General features: G+C 32.4%; 1 protein-coding gene across 4 annotated transcripts in view; it reads right to left on the minus strand.

The window, feature by feature from the left end:
- Positions 1-2659: 2659 nt before the first annotated feature.
- Positions 2660-21993, minus strand: part of LOC107437623 (acetyl-coenzyme A transporter 1) — a 31261-nt gene continuing 11927 nt past the window's right edge. For all 4 annotated transcript variants that reach the window (XM_016049699.3, XM_016049700.4, XM_016049701.3 and 1 more), the window contains exons 4-9: positions 21149-21330; positions 12240-12424; positions 8378-8498; positions 5050-5262; positions 4243-4400; positions 2660-2994 (exon numbers count right to left, since the gene is read on the minus strand). In XM_016049699.3, coding sequence (XP_015905185.1) covers positions 2949-2994; positions 4243-4400; positions 5050-5262; positions 8378-8498; positions 12240-12424; positions 21149-21330 — 905 coding nt within the window. In that variant the 3' untranslated portion in view covers positions 2660-2948. The remainder of the gene's footprint in view (positions 2995-4242; positions 4401-5049; positions 5263-8377; positions 8499-12239; positions 12425-21148; positions 21331-21993) is intronic.

Here is a 21993-nt window from a genome sequence, read left to right on the forward strand (position 1 = left end):
TAGTTTTGCCAGCAACTATAAGCCTACAATATTTAAATCGCCTGAATAAGAATCGCAACGTTCAACTTTTAAATCAGGTAAATACGAAAATCGAGATTTGATAATAAAATCGAGATTTTAAAAATGCATAAATACAAAACACGATATTGGATTTTTAAATGTCGTAAATAAGAATCATAATATACGATATTTAAATAGCGTAAATAAGAATCGCAATGCGCAACTTTTAAAGCACGTAAATACGAAAATCGATGATTGATATTAAAATCGCGTGAATAAAAATCGAGATATTTGCAGAGTCAGGACTTCTGATTTCTAATAGGCTTGTTTGTACTATTTTTGTTTAGATATAATAAATAAAAATTCACAAGATTAATTGAATGAGCAAATAAATATTTTCACCGCAAATCCACCTCTATTTTTTTCCTCTTTTTTTGTTTGTTTTCACGCCAGAATACAAGAAGCAGCGACGTCTGAATTACGAAAATACGAGCTATCCAGCCGACGGATAAAAAATAAGGAAAATCTTATTTTCTGTGCGTGAAATCGGAGAAAATAGCTAAAATAAGTAAAAATGCGGAAGGGTTTAGCAGCTAGGGCATAGATTGAATTTTCAGTTTATCTTTGAAAATCGTAAATAAATATAATTATTTTACTTCAATGACTGAATTTTAAAAAAAACGGGATATTTATTTTAGAAAAACGAAACTTTTAGAGAATCGGAGTTTTTGATAAAAAGGCTGAAATTCGAGAGACAAAAAAAATCTCATCCCTGTATAAAGGTCAACCAGTTTTATCCCAAGGAAATGATTTTTAGAGAAACTTCAGAGGGAGCTAGGAAAAGGGACTTCAATAATTTCCCTCCGGGGAAAATTAAATACCTCATAAAATATTTTAACTTGTGCAAAAAAAAATTTCAGCGGAAATTAGCGGAAAAAATGGAAAAATCTGAAAAAAACCGGAAATCCGCGAAAGAATCTCATCCCTGGAATATGAATAACAATTATGGATTCTGAAATCACATGAATATGAAACTAGATATACGATTTTGAAGATGAGAAGAAAAAAACTGGGATATAGAATTTTTAAAACACGTAAATACAAATCACGATTCATAATTTTTAGATCGCGTAAATAAGAATTATGATGCATAATTTTTAGAATGCGTGAATGCGAATCCCAATGCCCTATTCTAAAATCACGTATAAATACGGAAATCAATATTTGATATTATAAACCGCATGAGCAAATCAAGACATTGAATTTTAAATTGGCGTGAATACGAATCGCTACATAGGTTTTTAAAAGGGCGTAAATAAGAATCACAATATCGGATTTTCAAATCTCGTAAATAAGAATCGCAACGTACAATATTCAATTCGCGTGAATAAGAATCACAACACGCAAATATGAAAAGCTATGTTTGATATTAAAATCATTTGAATAAGAATCGAGATATTAGCAGATTCCAGGCTTGGGACCTCTAAAAAGCTTGTCAGAAGCAGCGTCGTTTGAACTACGAAAATCAGATCTATTTGGAGGGCGGGTAAAAAATTTGGAAAATCTTATCTGCTATGTGTAAAAGGGGAAAAATAGCTAAAATAAGTAAAAATAAGAAAGAATGAATAGCTATGTATGTAGTTTGAATTTTCTGTTTCTCTTTGAAAATCGGTGAATTTTTTGAAAAAAGCGGAATACTTATAAAAAAAAAAGTGAAATTTTTAGAAAATCTGAAATTTTGATAAAAAAAAAGCTGAAATTCAAGAAAAAAAAGTGAAAAAAGCGGAAAAATCTCATCCCTGCCTAACACATAAAAAATGTAACGGTTTCTGTTCGAAGTGCCGGCAATGTGAACAAGAGGTGATCGAGACGGGTATCCGATGACACCCCATACCATTACTCCAGGTGACGGGCCATTATTAAGATATCGAATGCAAGCTGCCAATGGGAGTTCTCCACGATGTCGCCAAACACGGATGCGGTCATCATGAATCTGTATACAGAACCTGGATTTGTCTGAAAAGACGACGTCATGCCATTTCTGCGTCCAGGTTCTTCGTTGATCACACCATTAGAAGCGCTCCCGTCTGCGATGCAACGTCAAGGGTAGCCAAAGCCATGGTCGCCGTGCTGACAGTCATTGCTGCTGCAAACGTCGTCCAACTGTTCGTGCAGACATTTGTTGTCTTGCAAATGACCTCATTTGTCGACTCAGCGTTCGTGACGTGGCTGTACGATCCTTTAAGGCCATGTGGACAACGTGTCTATCTTCTAGGCTGTTAGTGATAGGGGGCAGCTGAGATCCTGCACGGCATTCTATATTCCGCTAACAGTCATGAGATCTCGACCAACGCGAGCAGCAATACTTTGGCATGATAAATCGCAATCTCGGTAGGTCACAATGCAACCTCGATCAAACTCAGGCACTTGCTGGTAGCATTTCTCCTTCTTACACGAGGAATAACAAAAACGTTTTTGCTAAAGAACAACGCTGGAATTAAATTTCTGTATGAGAAACATACTGTGCGTGTCGCTACCGCCGCATGTTTTGCATGAATGCTCTGATACGCTAATCATTTGCATACCACAACATGCTTTATCCGTCCTGCAAATTTCACGTTCGTGGAGGAAAAAAATAAAAAGTAATGACTTGAATACGAATGATAAAAATAGCCTTTATTAAAATTCAGTTTTCTCTATTTAAATGCAAAAAAAAGTATAATAGGTATTTTAGAAATTCAGCAAATATAAATGATCTGAAGTTTTTGTTGTTAAATAAAATGCTCAAAAAATGAGTTATTAAAAAATATTAACTGACAAAGAAATGGCAATAACAATAATATTAAAATAATTATGGAAAAATCAGGTCAGAGATATGCATTTTAAAACAAGAAATGGACTCTGTATTTATTTGGGAAATTCCAAGATCATGAGTTTTCACAATTAGTTCAAGATTTTGAGACTATAGATTCCAGGTTTTGAAGTTGGATGCACCTATAATAGGAAAAATATTTTACTTAGATTATTATTTAAATAGGGAAATATAAGTAAATATGTCAAAGGAATTATAAAGTTATTTCAATTTTAAATTTATAACATCATATAATAAATAAATGTTAAAAAATGAGTGGAGTTTATACTTATTTTAACCTTCCTCTACTCAGCTCTTCAATTGCGTACTAGATGAAGACGATTACAAATACCCACACATCTGACCTATGACGTCAGCTGTCTTTTATGAGTAAAATGGCGTGTTAAAGTTGAACTAAGTTTCTCACATAAGTTAGAATGTTAATCAAATACAGCGCCGTACCGAGCATGAAATTTGTTGAAATATAATTATTTCTCGTTTACGTCTTTTACTTAACTTAGATTTATTATTTGTTTATGCATTTTCTTGTAACCAAGATAATTTTTTTTTTGTGTGTGTGTGTACCTGGTATCTTCCATGCATAATTAGTTGATTTATGTTCTACGTGGCTTCGTGCCAGTCTATGTGTTAGGTATGAAATATATAGTAAAAGAATCCCTGAGTAAGAATATATTGTTGTTGTTGTCGTTCATTTACGCCGCACCAGAGCTACCCAATGGGCTATTGGAGACGGTCTGGGAAACATCCCGGAGGATGATCCGCAGACATGCCATCACAATTTTGATCCTCTGCAGAGGGGATGGCATCCTCCACATGGCCCGACGACCTGCATGCGTAGTCAAGCACTTTACGGTAGAACAGTTTAACGAGGACCAATACCGCACACCCTCGGTGCCTACGCAGACTGATCCAAGTGGTCATCCACCCGCATACTGACCGCAGCCAGTGATGCTTGACCTCTGTGATGTGCTGGGAGCCGTGTCTTTATGATCAGTCCATTGCGGGACGAGTAAGAATATATAATGTATGAATTAAGAGAGTTGATACTTGATGGGCTTAGATAACTCGAAATAGAATGGAAAGAACCCTTTGGTTTCCCATAGGATACCTGCAAACGACGTCCTCCGTGAGTAAATCGTGGAATTTATTTACGTCGCGATTCAGTAAATCAAGTTCGACTAACATGCGTGACGTCACTTGCAGTTATCCAGTTAAATCTAATTTGAAAATTGTTTCAGCGTGAAAATAAACTGAGCCTATTAACTGCAATGTTAAAACGCCAAGCTAAACCACGTGATTTCAGCAATATACCCAAGCGGGACTTTCGGTACGTAAATAAGTGAATAAAAATAAGGAGGAAAAGAACTTACTTTGTGGTTTTCCAATCTGATGATAATGTACCTTGTAGTTTCACTATAACTTTACGGCCCCATCTTAGCCAAAGAAATCCAAAAATAACGCAAGCGACAGATTCGACAGAAAAACCATCCACAGTAGTTACGCATTTATGACCGGCAGCCATACATTTCTGTAATAAGAAGGGGAAAAAATTTATAATTTTTTTAATGAAAAAAAAAAAAAAACTAAAACCAAAAATGCATGAGGCATAATGATTTTTTACTATTTGAATTAAATATTTTATACTGTCAATGATTTATATTTAGGAAGCTTAGCAAATAGCCTAGTTCATAGCATTATGTAAGGGGTTCCCGACCTTTTTGTTCATTAAAGCACAATCTAGAATACCGGGTGGACCGCGAGCACCTTTTGCTTTCTCAAGATTAATTTGTAATTGGAATTTGTACTTTTACATAACATTTTAATGAAGTCAAATATATTTATTGTGGTCGAACAATGGCGGGCACGTTGATGCTCGCTGGTATAAGAAATGGGACCCCTGAAAAATTGTTTCGGTATTTTTTATTTTTTCTCCCCTTGTCAGCAAAAGTAAATGACGCACCTCTCTCATAATGCTTACGTAATTTTTTTTTAACTTTCATTGTTTTTTTTAAATATTAATAAACCAGTTTTCAGTAATTTAAAAACTATTTTCTCTATTATCTATTTTAAAAATATTTTTAGAAAAAAGATTGTTGTTATCTGCCGAAGTAACCCTGTACAATGATTATACTTTTGAAGCCTAAGGATTCAAATAAGGAGAAAAAAATTTTACTTACCGATGCTGTTTCTGCATTGTTACAGTTGTAAATAGGATTCTCACATGTCTTATACGTGAGCACATCCACTAACCATAGAGCCACAGTGGATGACCAATTCCTTCCAAGATTAAGGAAGGTATTTAAGATGGTCATATAAGTCCCTCCAATGGCAGGGTCACTCACTCGGTTCAAGAAAGAGCCCACAGAAATATGTAGACAGACGACGACTGCCTAAAATAAATAAAACAAAATTTAGATGCTTTATACAATTGATTTCATAATCAATTGGGGAATATATTGAGAACATGCTAAGATTATGTTAAGAATATACGAGCATGTTCTACACAAGAGGTTTTAAACTCAATTTTGCAGAGGGCCATATATTAAATTTAGAATATGTAGGAGGGCCATATGCAAATAAAAAAAATGTACTGAATTATTATAAAATTTGATTTATCTAATTATATAGTTTATAATATACGGTTATTAAAAATCATATCAAAGTTATAACAGATGGTAATTATTTTGAGCTCGAGGATCCAGATACCTGACTTCTCTTGTTTTTGACAAGCTCATTGATGTCCGGTTTCATATTTGTTATAATTATTTTAAGAATTGATTGGAGATGCTCATTCGTAAGTCTTGCGCGATGTTTGTTCTTATTTATTTTCATGGCGGAAAACATCTGCTCGCATAAATAGGTGCTACCAAACATGCACAGAATGCGTGCTGCATGCTTTTTTAATTCCGGGTATTTATCCAAACTCTTGAAATATTGTGTATAAAATGTAAGAGCGTTAACCTCTTCAAATTTTTCTTTCAAAATACTGTCCGATTGAAGATTTATTAACTCCATTTGCAAATGAACTGGTGCCTGTGAAGCTTCAAAATTGAATGAATTGTTGAAAATTGGGAATTCCGTTTCATTCATTTTGCGGAAGTCTTCAAAACGATTGTTGAATTCCGTGATCAGATTTTGCAGAAGTTGAGAATATTGATTCAATTTTTTTTTTTCGTTCACTGTGCCAAATGATTTTAAATGAGGGAAATGATCCAAAGTTTAATTTTTTACCTGATTTTCCCACAGCCTCAACTTTGTTTCAAAGGCTTGAATAGATTTGAGTGACAATCAGATTTTTACCCTGTAACTTTACATTCAGCTCAGTCAAGTGTTAATTCATATTTACCAAAAAGGCACAATCAATCCACCAGTCATTGTCATAATCAATTGGGTTGCCATTTTCTAACATGGAAGCATGAATGGGGTCACGTAATGGAGAAAATCTTTCTAAAACTACTCCTCGACTGAGCCAACGAACTTCGGTGAAATAAGGGACATCAAAATAATTCTCGTCCAAATCTTGTAAAAACTGCCTGAACTGTCGGTGATTTAGTCCTCTGCTCCTTATAAAATTTACTATTTTAATTATAAGTTTCATGACATGGTCCATTTTTAAATGTTTGAATGCCAATGATTCCTGATGAATTATACAGGGAAATCCCACCAAATTCCCTAATGTTTTCTGTATTAATTTAGTTACAACGGCTGAATGTTTGCCAGCCATGGCAGGAGCGCCATCCGTAGTTGTGCTGCTAAGTATATTCCATTCGAAGATTCCGCTTGTTGCTAAGAAATGGCGTGACTGTCTATCTCTCTCGCTTGTCTAGGCACGCACTGCCCTTGAAATTACTTATAAATGTAGTGTGCACATTTTAAAACTTCCGTAGAGGAATCGAGTTAAGTCTATAAAAGCTCTAAAAAACACGATTCTTCTTTCTGTGACACATCGCGATCGCGGGCCGTATTGATACGAACCGGAGGCCGGATGTGGCCCGCGGGCCGTATCTTTGACATGACTGTTCTACACATTCATAATGAAAACCCCGTGAATTCCCGATTTTAAACCATGTTAAGGCTCATTGCATTAAACTATAAGTATTAAATACAGAACATTAATTTTTTTCTGGTAATAGCATTTGCATAATGTGTTTCTGATAAAAAAAAATTGCATCACTCAGTACTTTTAGTTTTAAATTAAATTTTTGAATAAATGTGGTTGTTATTCATAATTACAACTACATGTAGTTGTTGTTTATAATTATTATTTTCAATGACGTTTTAAGCGTCATAATAATTCCTGCAGCAGAAATGCACAAGTTGTAGAAAACACCCATTTTTCTTTTGGAATTTTTCCGTATTTTTATCAGTTTAAAGCAGTTTTGTTGATAAAGCGATTTCCCCCCGTTTTTCACTCCAATCATTAACGGATTAAAACCGTCAATTGAAATTTTAGTTTTTGCCAAGCTTTAATTTTTCTCCAATCATTTTTTCGATTATTTCCAATGGATGGTGTTTTCAATAGAAATGTACACAATAACAATCTCGAGCTCGGCACATACTCTAGTTCCGGTTAAGAATTTTGCAGCTGCTTACTACATGTTATTCTGATAGGCGATGTTTTCAAACGGATAATTTTGCTTTCAATAAAGGAAATAAATTAGATAATTTCTGAGCTCAAATCTGCTATATTTCATAAGATATTAATGTTAATATGTAATTCTGGTGAGTTTGAAGTGCAAATTTGTTTTAGTTTTTTAAAGATATATTGTTAAAAAAGGTGACATGGTTGCTAGATTTTGAATAACTCGCTTTTTTGGCAGTCTTGATATGGCCTCTTTCCATAAGTTTATTACTGTTTGTTCTTGTTGCAAGCTGTGCACCATCTTACGTTAGTGTTAACACTTTTAGCATTGTAAACACCAGTATTGTTAGCATTGTAAACACAAGTAATAAGTAATCAAATACATTGTTTGCAAGAATCTCAAAACACAATGATGCCAAATGGCTTTAAAATACAACGGAAACAGTAACCCGGAAATTTATGCGATACCGAGCTTGCAGCGTTCCCTAGTGTAGAAAACACCATCCATACTTGTTCGTATTTTTTAGCCATTATTTTATGGTTTTGAACATCATATAAATAAAATTGCGATTCCACTTTATTCTCAAACTTACACAATACTGAAGCGAAATTTTCCCTATTACTATTTCTTCGTAATATAACACTTGAGCCGCAGTGGCTCAGGGAACAATAGATTGTAAAAACTTGTTATGTTACGAGGTAAAAAACCAGTCTGATTATGGATTTTTACGGGGGGAAAAAACTTGTTGCTGTATGGTAAATAACTGCTGAATCTACGGATTTACTTCGTTAATTTTACATTTTAGCACTATTAACTCAACTGCCAATTTAAAACCATAAATTTTACGTTTTTTTCTCTTTCTTGTTTGCTACGTTTTTTTAAGTAATAAAACAATTTTTAAGTAAGAATATCATATTCGTACCTGATGCAGGGTAAAGCTCAAAACTATCACAACATAATAATAAGTGGGAAAACCACCAGATTCCAGTTTAACGTTGTAAGTCCATGAAACTAGGAAAGCAAATAAAACACCAAACAGTAACCTGTTTTAAATATTCAACAAAAAAATTATCAATCATTAATACAAGACTTATAATATGAATAAATATGCAATAAGACACTTCATAATTCATATAACTTTAACTTACTATTTTTTTAGCAGTTTTCCTCTACAAAAAAAAAAAAAAAAAAAAAAAAAAAAAAAAAAAAAAAAAAAAAAAAAAACTGCTTTATAGTACAAATTGGAAAGGTAATTTTTTGAGTTTAGTTTTAATACATATATTTTATCTGAATGTAACCCGCTGTGGCTCAGTGGTTGAGGCACTGAACTGTCCTTGTGAAGAACTGGGATTCGAACCCCTGTAGTGGTGAGAAGCTCAACCCAGCTTCAGATCGATAACTACAAACTTATCTCGGAAGTTGGCCTGTGCACAGTGCTGACCACAGTGCCATATCCACACCGTTGGTCATGAAATTGTGAAGCCTCCATGACACCTCTAGTTACAACGGAATGTAACGGGAATGCCTTACTTTAAAAACCACAGTGTAAATAATAATGTCTAAATTTAACACTTGCGTAAAAAATACATAGAGTATTTTCCAATTGTCGGCCTCAATATTTTTAGAAGGCTTGTTAAAAAAAATAAGGGAAAAAATACATACACTGGTGGACAAAATTAAGAGATGGAAGACATTTTCCCAAATATCTCAAAAAATACTGAATATAAATAAATGAAAATTGGTATGGATATAGCTTATTCCATGATAATAAAGTATGCAAAACAAAAATGAAAGTGCCATTCAATGGCAAGACCTATTGCCAATAAATCCAATGTAGTCTGAACTTAAGGATAAAAGATGACAATAAAAGTGAGGCTTGTACAGTGTGTGTTGCCTCTAGCATGGTGTATGGTCACCCCTGACAGACAGACAGCATGCACAACGAGTATGCATGCTGTTAATAAGGGAGTTAAGGAGGACTTGTGGAAGACCCTCCCATTCTTCCACCAGAGCAATTTTTAACTCCAGAATGGTTCTGGGGGGAGGTTGACGCATCGATATAGCTCTCTCAAGAGCATCTTAAGCATGTTCAATAGGATTTAGGTCAGGGGATTTGGCAGGACAATCCATTCGTTGAATATCCTCGCTTTCCAGATACTCATCAACCATGAGAGCTTTATGTGGTCGCCCATTGTCGTCCATAAAAATGAACTCAGAGCCAACAGCGCCCCTGAAAAGGCACACATAGGGCTCTAGGACCTCCTGCCTGTACCTCTGGGCATTCACGGAACCATTGTCAAACACATGGAGCGGTGTGCGGGTATCTTGCATGTGCGAATGAATGTGCGAAAATGCTTTCCATCTCATTAATTTTGTCCACCAGTGTACATTACAGGTCCTAAATTGATATTTAAATGAGAAAAAAGCAGAAATGTTTTCGAAGTGGGTTTAAAAACACCCAAAACTAGTTTTATTGTTTGATGTAAGTCCCGAGTGCTTCTAATAGTCAGTAACCTACTCTCAGTTTTCTCCAGCAACTAAACAGGTTTGGATGTTTTTAATCTTCCTTCTAATTATTCGTCAGGTTTTGATAATTTTATTTTCATTTTCTTACTTCACTTAAATATTAAATTGTAACCTTTAGTATGTATTGCTTGTAATTTAATTTTTCAACTAGGATTCTAAAGATATACAAGATGTTCCGAAATTAAATTGACGAATTCATAGGGGTGATAAAAGACATCAAGTGGAGGAGAACTTACCATTATACATGGGGTATAGCAAACTACTTTGAAAGGGTGGAAATCGTGAAAACGCGTGCAGGTTCTGAATCTGGGGGGGGGGGCACGCTGGGAGATCTTATTGGCATCTTCGAGCACTTTCAGGAATCGTCTTTTACGCTGTAGACTTGACAATGATGTCAGCAAGCACCGCTACGACGGACAACTCTTGTAATAAATAACCAACCTTTTTGTAGTCAGCAAGTTTGTAGCTTCTTTTTGTAGTTGTTTCCGAGCTGACGTCGACAACTATATGAGTTTTTCGAGGTTTTCATTTTCATGATTTGCGAACTCCATGTTTTATGGTAAGTTTTCATACTCTTCATGCTTTTTATCACCCCCTCTGAATTTTTCAGTGGAATTTTAGATTATTCATATGAAGGACGGGAATTACATAATACTCCGTATGTTGAATTTTCATGTTTTAAAGTTTTGAAACAATTTCTCTATTTTCTTAGTAAAGCAAAGCATTGTATTCTGTCATTATGTTTTTTTGTTCCAGATAATTCTTTAACAATAAGCTTTTTAAAATAGAATAGCTGTTAAAGCATTTTGTTAAAAGTTTATAATTTTTATTTACTTTTTCATTTAAGCTCTTATTTTTTTATTTAACTTTTACTTCACATTTGCACTCTTATGTAGGCAAGAAGAACACATTTTGAAATATGATTTTCCACTGAAAGAAATGTTGGCCTTTATTGAACCATAATATTGTTCGAATTTGCTGCTACCTTAACATAGGCAGCCGCGATGGCTCAAGGAATAGATCATTCACTTTTCAATTAGATGACCCAGGTTCGAATCCCAACGGTGGTTGATTGATACGAATTCTGCTCCCGGATCGCACAGACCACAGTGCTGACTTAAAATATATCCTCTATAGTAAACGGCTCATGGGTTAGTATCCTCTTGTCGTCGTTCTAGCCATGGGGTTGTTTTCATGCTTTTCCTCTCCATGTAAAACAAATGCTTGTTAATTCCATAGAAAAGTCCCCCACGAGTTTTTCCTAAGGCTTTTTCCAGGAATTCTCTTATCCACTGGGCTGGATTCAGAATTAGAAAGTCTGTGAAGTTGAATATTGCGTAAACTCAGAATCAGGTTGTCTGTGCAACGCTGATTATAAGATAGAATAAAACCTTATCTTTGGGCTTAGTTGCACTAAATTATCATACTTTGTAAACTCAATTACACGATATCATATTCAACGACTGGAAAATGGTTTAAATTTACACCGAATTTGGATTGCAGCAAATTTGCCGATAATTATAGTTGAAGACATTATTTCAAAGTTGCGCGATTTTTCTGAGAGTGAGTTGGTTTTGATGCATGGATACTAGATCAATATCTTAAACTTACAACAACTGTCCAAGATCCCTGTTTCGTAAATCACACATGACCAATATAGGCTCAGCCTATACACAAGCTATGCCATTTAAATTAGTTTTTGGATTCTGGATTTCTTTTTGGTATTAAAAATAATTGTTTATGTTCTTCCTTCCCCCTGCTAGCAACACGTGACATATATTCTTAACATCATCAGACACATGGTGACATGACACTTCATTACTCGATGCTTCGGACTTCAAAAGTAAGTGAATGTTAGCACAAAGGCAATGACGAATAATTAATAAAATGTTTATTTGAAACAGATAACTTATTGAAAATACCTGATAAATTAAAAACCACAAATACTTCTTTAGTTAAGTATAATATTTATAATTTATTATTTTATTTATTAATGGTTTATTTTAGCTTTGTATTTCAATGAGTAATTTTTTCGTATTTTCTATTTTTTACTTTTTTAAGAAATCTATTTTCCATCACTACATTTTAAAGCTTTTACGTAGTTTTCAGAAGTAATGTCGCTGAAATTAACTAAACCCATAAGAATTATGGAAAATCCATAGTATAATAGTAAATCCGTAATACTGCTACATTTGGAGTCCAAAGTTAGGAAACTATTTTTAAAGTAATGAAATACAAATTGAAAAGCACATACGTACTTAATAGGAAATGCTTTTAAAAAGACTTTGAAACAGTTGAGTCCCACAGCAAAACGACTAATATAGAGAGAAACGATAACAGCGAATGGCGTCATTGGAATTTCTAAAAGAGCCATAGTCTCTGTGTGAACTCCAGCTTCAATAAATTTGAGTTTGCTCACAGCCTCAACAGCAACAAAAGCTATCTAAATTTTAAAAGAAGCAAAAAGTATCAATAACAGTGAAATTTAAGTAAAATTATAACAGAATATTTTCTTGGCATATTTTTTACATAAACATCGACACATCCATGCCAAATTATCAATTCGTGACATTACATTTATCGAGAAGTCGACGTAATGTTTCTGACAACTTTATTATGAACATTGACCATTGCGTCATTTATGTCACTATTACAAGATGCCCTTTTGGCATCAATTTGAAGAAAACTTCGCTGCACTGCGTTTATTTAGAAGTAAACGCAATCTCTAATTCTCTATGGACTTTGGGCAGTGTTAAGTTATACTATTTGTGTGTTACCAATTGAAATATATTTTCGCGGTTTTGGGTTTATCCGGGCTTTAAGTTGCTCAAAAGCTTTTAAGAGGCGAAAATTTGTTGAAATGACAAGGAATTAGTTAGTTTAGTTTCAGAGATGACGTAGACTTAAATATTCAATCATGTGTGTGTTTACATTTTATTCATTTATTTATTTATTTCATATATTTTAACCCCATTACAAACTTTGTTTAATAGAAACTTTGTCTGTTAGAATTTCTATCTGTTTAGAACAGCGTTTCCTAACCTTTTTGATACAAAGGACCCCTTTTTAAAATTTTTTAAGAAGTCACGGACCACCCCCCTGAGAAAAAAAATTGCAAAAAACATCAATTTTTAGTATTTAATTTAATTTAGCATTTAATTTTATTATTTCAATAGCATATAAAATATTTAAAATTAAAATTTTTAGTTTGAAGGTTGTTGCTGCTTTTCCTTAATTAATAAATTGAATAGAGGGATGGTTTTCGACAACAACGCGCATAACATGTTCATTCAATCGATAACGATGTTTTGTTTTTATTGTCATAACTGTGGAAAGTCCGGCTTCGTTAAGATACACTGTAGCTAACGAAATTATAGCTGAAATAGCTCGCTTTACAAGCAATGGATAGGCTTCTTTCACAGAAGACCAGAACTCTTCGAGTGTTTTTGAATCGAAATCCATTTTTAGCAAGGACTTTGTTCTAAGATCTATAAGCTCATCTTTGGCAAGGTTCATATCATCGATACAGTAAATATCACAAAGAAAAGGAAGACAAATCCACAACTTATCTTTTATCTTTATCTCATCCAATTTAAAATATTTTTTCAATGAAACTTGAAGTACTTCCAGGTGCTCACAGATTTCATTTTTTAAGTTATTCTGTAACAAATTATCTTGCCAAGATCCATTTTCAGAATTCGTCCAACATTTAAAAGTTTGCATATATCTCAATATATATTTTGAATTCTATTTTTTTCAAAGTGGCATCTTCAATTAGAATGCTTGTAATTTCTCAGTTGCATCCATAATGGTATATCGGGTCCTTGGATTAAAAGACTTATATTGTTCATGCGGTTAAAATTATCTGCCAGGTAAGCCAATTTATAGGTAAAATCTTTTTTGTTTATTCGAAGAATGAGTTATCTTTTTCTTCTAGAACAAGTGATAATTCGATCTTCAACATGAAAAATTGTTTCAAAACCTGCCCTCGTGACAGCCAGCGCAATTCCGTGTGGTACAGAAGTACCTCATGCTCTACGTCCATTTCTTGACACAGCGTTTCGAAGAGACGATGATTAAGAGCTCTACGTCTAATAAAATTTACAGTTTTAATAACTTTTGATAATGCTTCTTTTAAGCTGGTTGGAAGAGTTTTTGTAGACAGCTCATGTTTATATAAAAAACAATGAGTAACAAGAACATTAGGAGACTTTTTTTTTACCAACAGGGCAAAACCAGATTTATTGCCAAGCATCACAGGTGCTCCATATGTACGAAGTGAATGAAGTTTTTCTTTCCAGCCGAAGTCTTGTTTGGTAAAGGAAACATTTAATATTGCTAAAACATCAACTGCCTTTGTAGTTTGCAAAAGAGACTCATAAAATAAGAATTCTTCTTTGATAGTATCAAGAGACACGTAACGAACAAAAACAAGAAGTTGACTATAATTCGAGATATCTGTAGTTTCACCCAGTTGCATACTAAAGGGAAATGGCGATACTTTCAATTCATCGATGATCTTTTTCAAGATATTGCAAGAAATTTCAACTATTCTTGACTGTGTCACATCATTTGAAAATGGAATTGCCTCAAGTTTTTTTTCTCTGTTCCAATCTACAAACTAATTCAACCATCTCCAGCGCACATGGCTTAATTAACGTCTCTCCAATAGTATGCGGTTTCTTGCTTTTAGCAATATGATATGCAACTTTGAGAGATGCCTCAACCAGAGATTTTTGTGGAATACCAAATCCAAGTTTGTCTAATGTTCCAGATTTCAAAAACTGGGCTTTCTTCTTAGTAAAAAAGTCTAGATCTAGTAACCTGAACAAGGTGTCAAATGTACGTAGCTTGATAGGAGATAATAAAAATAGTACAGCGGGCGTCATCAGGGGGTTGCCCATGATGGTGCAAACTGAAAGCCGGTTAGTGGAGGATGTTAAAAATATGACAGGGATATTAGAGGGCTGTGTGCAGTCCGTACTGAATTTGGGGTATCTCGATCACCTAGTTTCAAATATGTATGTATTTTCACCTTTTAGAAAGAAAAAAAGATCAATGTTATTTAAATATTACTGATACAAACGTTTTAAAAATTAGGAGTAGTCGGTGGACCCCCAAAATATGACCCATGGACTCCTAAGAGGTCCATGAACCACTGGTTAAGAAACCCTGGTTTAGAAACTATTCCTCTTCATACCATTTTGATTTAGTTGTTATATGCAATTAAATTCTTTACGTCAAAGAATAGAAGTTTGTCCTTTAGTTTCAGAAATGGCGTAGACTTAAATATTCAATCATGTGTGTGTTTACAATTTATTAATTCATTTATTCTTTTATTTTTTTCATATATTGTAATTCTATTTATTAAAAACTTTGTTTAAAAGAAACTTTGTCCGTTAGAATTTCTATCTGTTTAGAAATTATTCCTCTTCATACCATTTGTTTTAGTTGTTAAATATGAAATTAAGTTCCTTACGACAAACCATAGAAGTTTTTCTCCAATCTTCTCTTTTCCTCGGGAAAAAAAAATACAAGCTTAGCAGGTTTTTCCAAAAAGGATAAGGTATACTTTGAGCCACGTAGATTAAAGCCAAAAGCATCAAAGCGAATAAAGAACACATAAAGTGCAGAAATGGACATACTGTAGTTACGATTCTCTAGAATTCCATTAGTAAAAATAGAAAAAGAAAGAAATTCTAATAGTTTCTAAGGTGGCTTCTTAGTCTTAAATCTTCAATCAAGTTTACATTTATTTATTATTTACATTTATTACTTTATTTATTAGTTTACATTTCTTATTTTATTTATTTCAGATCTCTTCTGTCTATTAGAAATTCTGTCCGTTAGAAACTCTGTCTACTTTGAAACTATTCCTCCTCACACCATTTTGTTTTTGCTTGTTATATATGTAATAAAATTATTTTCAATAAATTGCAATATTTTTTTTCTCGAATTTTTTTTAAAGAGAGGATAGAGTACATTCTTTGCTTTATAGATTAATGCAAAAAACAACGTGAATAAAGCATAAATAAAGCACAGAAATGGACATGCTATGCTTTAAATTCTCTAAACAAGAACCTTTCTCAGTGTCTAAACATCAAATATGTTTCCTCGTTGTCTAAACGCAATTTTGTGTCTAAATACTGAGAAAAGCTCTTGTATGCATTTCGGTATTTTATTTGTTCTTTAATCAAGTTGTTTTTTGCTTTAGAGGTTTGCTTTTTAGTTGCAAAAAAACATCTTTTTAAGAGCCTCTGTATGTTTGGCAATTTTTCGATGTTAAAATTTCGACGCAGAGGTAGTTTTTCCTTCTAGCTTCTAAAACAAGGTTTAATTAACTTCTCTTCCACGTTTTAAAATACCTTAAACGGAATTGAAGGTTATCACATTTTTTTAAGCGCGTTTAAACCCCTAAACCTGATATCAAAAGTTTATAAAACAGTTTCAGCAAAAAATAATAATAATAAATACAGCTCAAATGTACTGCCACAACATTAAAAGAGAAAATTTTGTAAGATTCGCCATATTAATTCAATACATAAAAAAAAATTGCTCATGACAGTTGACACCTGGGCAAATAATATGTCACCTGGAGTTGAGTGCCATCGTGAGGGTATATGTCCATACTGATGTCCTCGCTGAAATAAATGTCGCTATGTTTGATATACATAAATAAAAATATGTACGAAGCTTTTTCTGTTTTGAAATGAATTTAAGTATCCACTGGGTGAAAATATGAAATTTCGACGAAAATCTCGATTTTTTATATAATTATTATTCTTATTTGAACTTTAGTTCATTAGCTTTCCAAAACACTTTAAATTTTCAGTTTCTAATTTTTACAAATAAAGTTATAATAGTTTTTTCGTATGTTAAATTTTAAGTTTCTAATTTTTACAAATAAAGTTATACTAATAGTTTTTTCGTAAGTTAAATTTTCAGTTTCTAATTTTTACAAATAAAGTTATACCAATAGTTTTTTCGTATTGCTGACAGACGAAACCGGAGTCGGAAGTTAACTCCAGAAAACGAAACTAAAACGTTTTTAGTTATGCTTTGAGCATTTTAACCGTTTTTTATTTGAATAAATTATACTAAGACAAACAAAATTCATTTTCAGGAATTAATTTTGAAATTATTAATTTTATAGCTTACAGAATTTGTTTTTTTTTTTTACATTTTAATTGCATTTTCAGAAGAGCGTTGGTTTTTGGTTATGCTTTGAGTATTTTAACCGTTTTTTATTTGAATAAATTATATTTAAGACAAACAAAATTCATTTTCAGGAATTAATTTTGAAATTATTAATTTTATTGCTTGCAGAATTTTTTTACATTTTAAATGAATTTTCTGAAGAACGTTGGTTTTGAGAAGAAAAAAAAGTTTACGCTAACACACATGACAAAAAAAGTTTACTATAGAATTCTTTGAAATTTTTTATGCACATTTTGTATAATGTAAACGATGTTTTGAATTAAAAGGTCTTAGTGTGAATCCAATATTTTTTATCAAGCTTTATGTTAGAATATTTTGAATTTTTCTTTATAAGTTCAAGATTAAAGAGAATATGTATAGTTTTATTTCATTATTTTTTTGATATTTTTTTTAAAAAAGATTTTAGTTCAAGACACAAGCAACCATATCATTCGCTGATCTAGAAAAAAAAATTATTTTGAAATTTATGCATTACAATTTGTTGTAGAGCTGTAAGCTGTTAGCGTGTCATGAAAAATTTGTAACTTTTAAGGGGAGACGGTACGGCATATATCAATAATGCTAAAACTGACCTTTTCTAAGAAACTACTTATGCTTTGAAAACTTTTGGGGAATTAAGATTAAATCAGTTGCATGCTGTGATAATGTTTTAGCTTTAACAGGAATATTTCTTGAGTTATGAAAGATTTTTGAACAAAAATGATAAAACTTGTTAAAAAATTAAAAGTTTTTAATTTTTAAAAAAAATTTCTGTCTAAATGTGTATTAACAGTTATAACAGTGTAAACATGTATATTAAATATTCTGTGAAACAAAACTGAAATAATATCTTATTTACATGCTGAGAAAAGATACATCGTAAAAGGTCAGTTTTACCATTGCTGGTATATACCTTACTGACTCCCCTAAAACTCAAGTTCGCCCATATTTTGAAAAATATTTTATAATTTTTTTTTTTAAATTTACGTAAAATTTATAATTAAAGGACCTCTGATCATCAAACATGGAATTAAAATTTTAAATAAGCCTTTCTTTAAAAAAATATGTTGGCACCAATCAGATACCTTTAATATTTTTAATTCATTAGTTAAAACATTATAGTCTGTACGTTTGAAATCAAAAACCCATCGTGTTTATTTAAAATACTATAGAATTGGGAAAGGTGGAAATAAATCTTTATTAATTTTTTTACCACTTAGGGAATTTACTTTCTTTTGGGAAAAAACAGTACAATATATATTTGGAAAAATAAATTTGTCACATTAAATATGAAGAATTTGGAAGTCCTTTTTGATAAGTTGTTTAAATTTAATTTCAAAAAATTTTTTTTTTAAAGTTTCATTCCAAAAATGAAGAACTAAAAAAAATTGTAGAGTAATAAAAAAAAAGTTTATATATATAATTTACACAAACGGCGGCGCAATCGCTAACACAATATCATTAGATTTGTTCAGCTGATTCCGATGAGATATTTTCCATTACGTTTACTTTTTTCTAACCCAGATGTTTTGGTAAGAAAGAAAAATTTCTCTTCTCTCCTTTTTATCACTAACAAAAAGTAATATAAAAAAGTAGAGATAGGAGGAAGAAAGATATATTACCGCCGATTTACTATTTTGTCCATTTAACTGATTAGCCGATTCACTGATTCGCACATTCAATTGTGTCGACGTTAAAGTTGTGTTATTATTGATTTGGTTATTTTATTGCTCTTATTTATTTATTAATCTCTCCATATCAAAATCATTCATAACAGAAAATATTTCTCAAGATTAAATGTTCATCATCGTATTTATTTCTAATATTCAATTATAGGTCGTGAGTTGTTTATTTTTACTGATAAGAGAAAGGGGTAAGAGTAATACATTATTAATTCCCTATATCGAAAACGAAACGCCTGAAAATGCGAAAATATTTTATAATTTTTTTTAAAAAAATTCTATTTTTTTTCTTTTCTAGCACATTAGTCTTTCTTTATAAGTAGTTATAAACGAGACATTTTGCCATTGTATTTTTAATTTTAAGAAAATAAAACATCAAAATTTAGACTTACCATGGTTTCACAATATGCTTTGAATACATTACAGAATACGTCATCTCCCACGAAAGTTATTTATAATAGCCAATTTACTAGTTATTAACTCTTCTGTTAAATATACAAAATTACATTTTAACTTATAACTTTTAACTTATAACTTTTTAACTTATAACTTTTTAATTTATAACTTATAAATTTTTAACTTTTAACTTATAACTTATAATTTTCAACTTAATAACTTTTAACTTATAATTTTCAGCTTAATAACTTATAACTTTTTTATTTTCTGTGTTCATAGATTTATATCTGCATAATCATTGTAGTTAATTTAATATCTTTCGGTAATTGAACTTTTTTAAGCGATTTTAATTTAAATGATTTAATACGTTCTAGCATCGCCTGTTCTTCCAACTTTATTTACACTGACATTGGTGTTTTTTATTGTCACTTTTATAAGTTTTATTAGTTTTGACAGTAAACCAAACCTGTGCGTCGTTTCGTACTGTTTTTTTACTGTTGTTAGTAATGCTCTCTTGAAAGTCGATACAAAGCATATATAAAATCTATTTCGTATTCATAAAACTTTTCCATAATCTGTCTAACTACAAAAAGCCGGAAAACAATTCCTTTTCTAAATCCACATTGATATTCTTCCAAAATTTTTTTAATTTCGTCTGGTAACAAACTTGAAAATATTTAATACGTTGTACGAGGCCTGTCTAAAAAGTATCCGACCTTTGGCCGAAAAAAATATTTCGAATACCTGACGGAGTTGGGACCCTAATCCCCTTCAAAGTAAGCCCCTTGTGCTTGCACACACTTAGCCCACCGATCCTTCCACTGCTGGAAACACCTCTGGAAGTCTTCTTTTGGAATGGTGTTCAGCTCCGTCGTCGCGTTCAGCACTATCTCTTCTCTACTCTCAAAACTTGATCCTTTCAGTGGCGTCTTCAATTTTTGATACAACTAGAAGTCGCAAGGAGACAGGTCTAGAGAGAAGAGAGGTTGACGAACGGTTGTAATTCTATGTTTGGCTAAGAAAGTGTGGATCAATTGGGATGAATGTGCAGAGGAGTGCTTTTTGTTCCGGCGACAACAACTTGGGTACGAATTTTGCAGCCACTCGGTTCATGTTCAAATCTTCACGTAAAATTGCATGTGCAGAATCTTTACTCACTCCAACCTCTTCTGCAATCTCTCGCACTGCCAAACGACGATCTGCCATCCCCAAATTTCGCAACCTCCCAACATTAACTGCACTCTGAGCAGTTTGAGGCCTGCCACAGCGTTGCTCACCCTCCGCTGATGTGCGGCCATCTTTGAATCGGTTGAACCACTCCTTAATTTGTGTTACAACCATCGCTTCTTCTCCAAACACCTGCTGAATCTTACGAATTGTTTGACTTTGAGAATCATCAAGCTTTTGACAGAATTTCACGCAGTATCTTTGCTCAATTCGTTCAGTCATCTTGCGAGAAAACTAAATCCGACGAACACTACGAACAGCACCTTACTTGGTGACCAACAGCCAACGAGTTGCACAAGCGAACACGGTGAAAAAATTCAGTCATGTGCATTAAGGTTCCGCTTTCCACTGTGCACTAAGGCGCCGCCTTAAAGTCACTACTTTGCGCAGGAAAAATTAAGGTCGGATACTTTTTAGACAGGCCTCGTATTTATTAAGACTACCCCTCTGTAATTTTCACAATCATACTAGTTTTTGTTGTTAAAAAAATTTTTTTTCGAAAAGAAGAAAAAGAAAAATTACTCAGGCATAAAGGAGGTTGCGCTTTGTTTAAAAAGGGAAAAAAGGGTTCACAAATTGCAAAAACATACTTTTATGGTATATTATCTGTGGAGATTTGAGTCACAAGAAATTAACCAAGAAAATAAATAATTTTATTAACTCACTTGATAAGTCATGAGAAAAATGGCTAGCTTAATCACACTCTTCAGACAGACAATGTGGTAGATTTGCGAATACGTTTCTCTAACTCCGGGTATTTCAGAATTTATTTCTTCGGATTCTGACTTGTAAATTAGGATAAAAGTCGTCACTATTAAAAAAATAACACCACTGACTTTTAAAAAACCTACAAAAACCAAATAAAGATTCATCAGTATTATTAAGCACAAAAGAACAAAATTTACAAACAGAAAGTACAAAATTTAAGGTTGCGTTCCTCTAATTTCAACCTTACTTAAATAATAGCAATTTTAGTATAACTTTTATGGCGTTTAAATTAAGGAAAATTCCAGCCATATTATTTTTTAATGTCATCTATTTATACAGCAAAAAAAGATAATAGTTTTAACAGTAAAAACCATGTAAGAAGTTTTAAGAAAATTTCTAAGCCATTTAAGAAAATTTCTTAAAACCATTTAAGAAAATTTCTAAGCGGGAAAGTTAAAATTATTTTTTAAAAGTCACAAGTGTGTATTATAATATTTATCTGAAGTTCTTATTTAAGTTATACAGTGTGTTTATAAATTCCCGGACCCATTTTGATGTTTAATAACTCATAAAATAATGAAGATATAAACAAACTTATGGCATTTATTGATGGAATAACTCATATATTTTCCTTTTCAGGTTTGAATATCTTTACTTTTGTAAATATCGTCTGCGCGTGTGGTTAATTTCAGATAATTTAGTTTTCCAGTCTAAATATCTGTACTTTTCTAAATATCGTCTGCTTATTAATTGCATTTTTCTCTCTTTTGTTTTTGGCAACTATTGCAATGTTATGTTTACT

This window comes from Parasteatoda tepidariorum, chromosome 10 (assembly GCF_043381705.1).
Source record: "Parasteatoda tepidariorum isolate YZ-2023 chromosome 10, CAS_Ptep_4.0, whole genome shotgun sequence".
Lineage (NCBI taxonomy): Eukaryota > Metazoa > Arthropoda > Arachnida > Araneae > Theridiidae > Parasteatoda > Parasteatoda tepidariorum.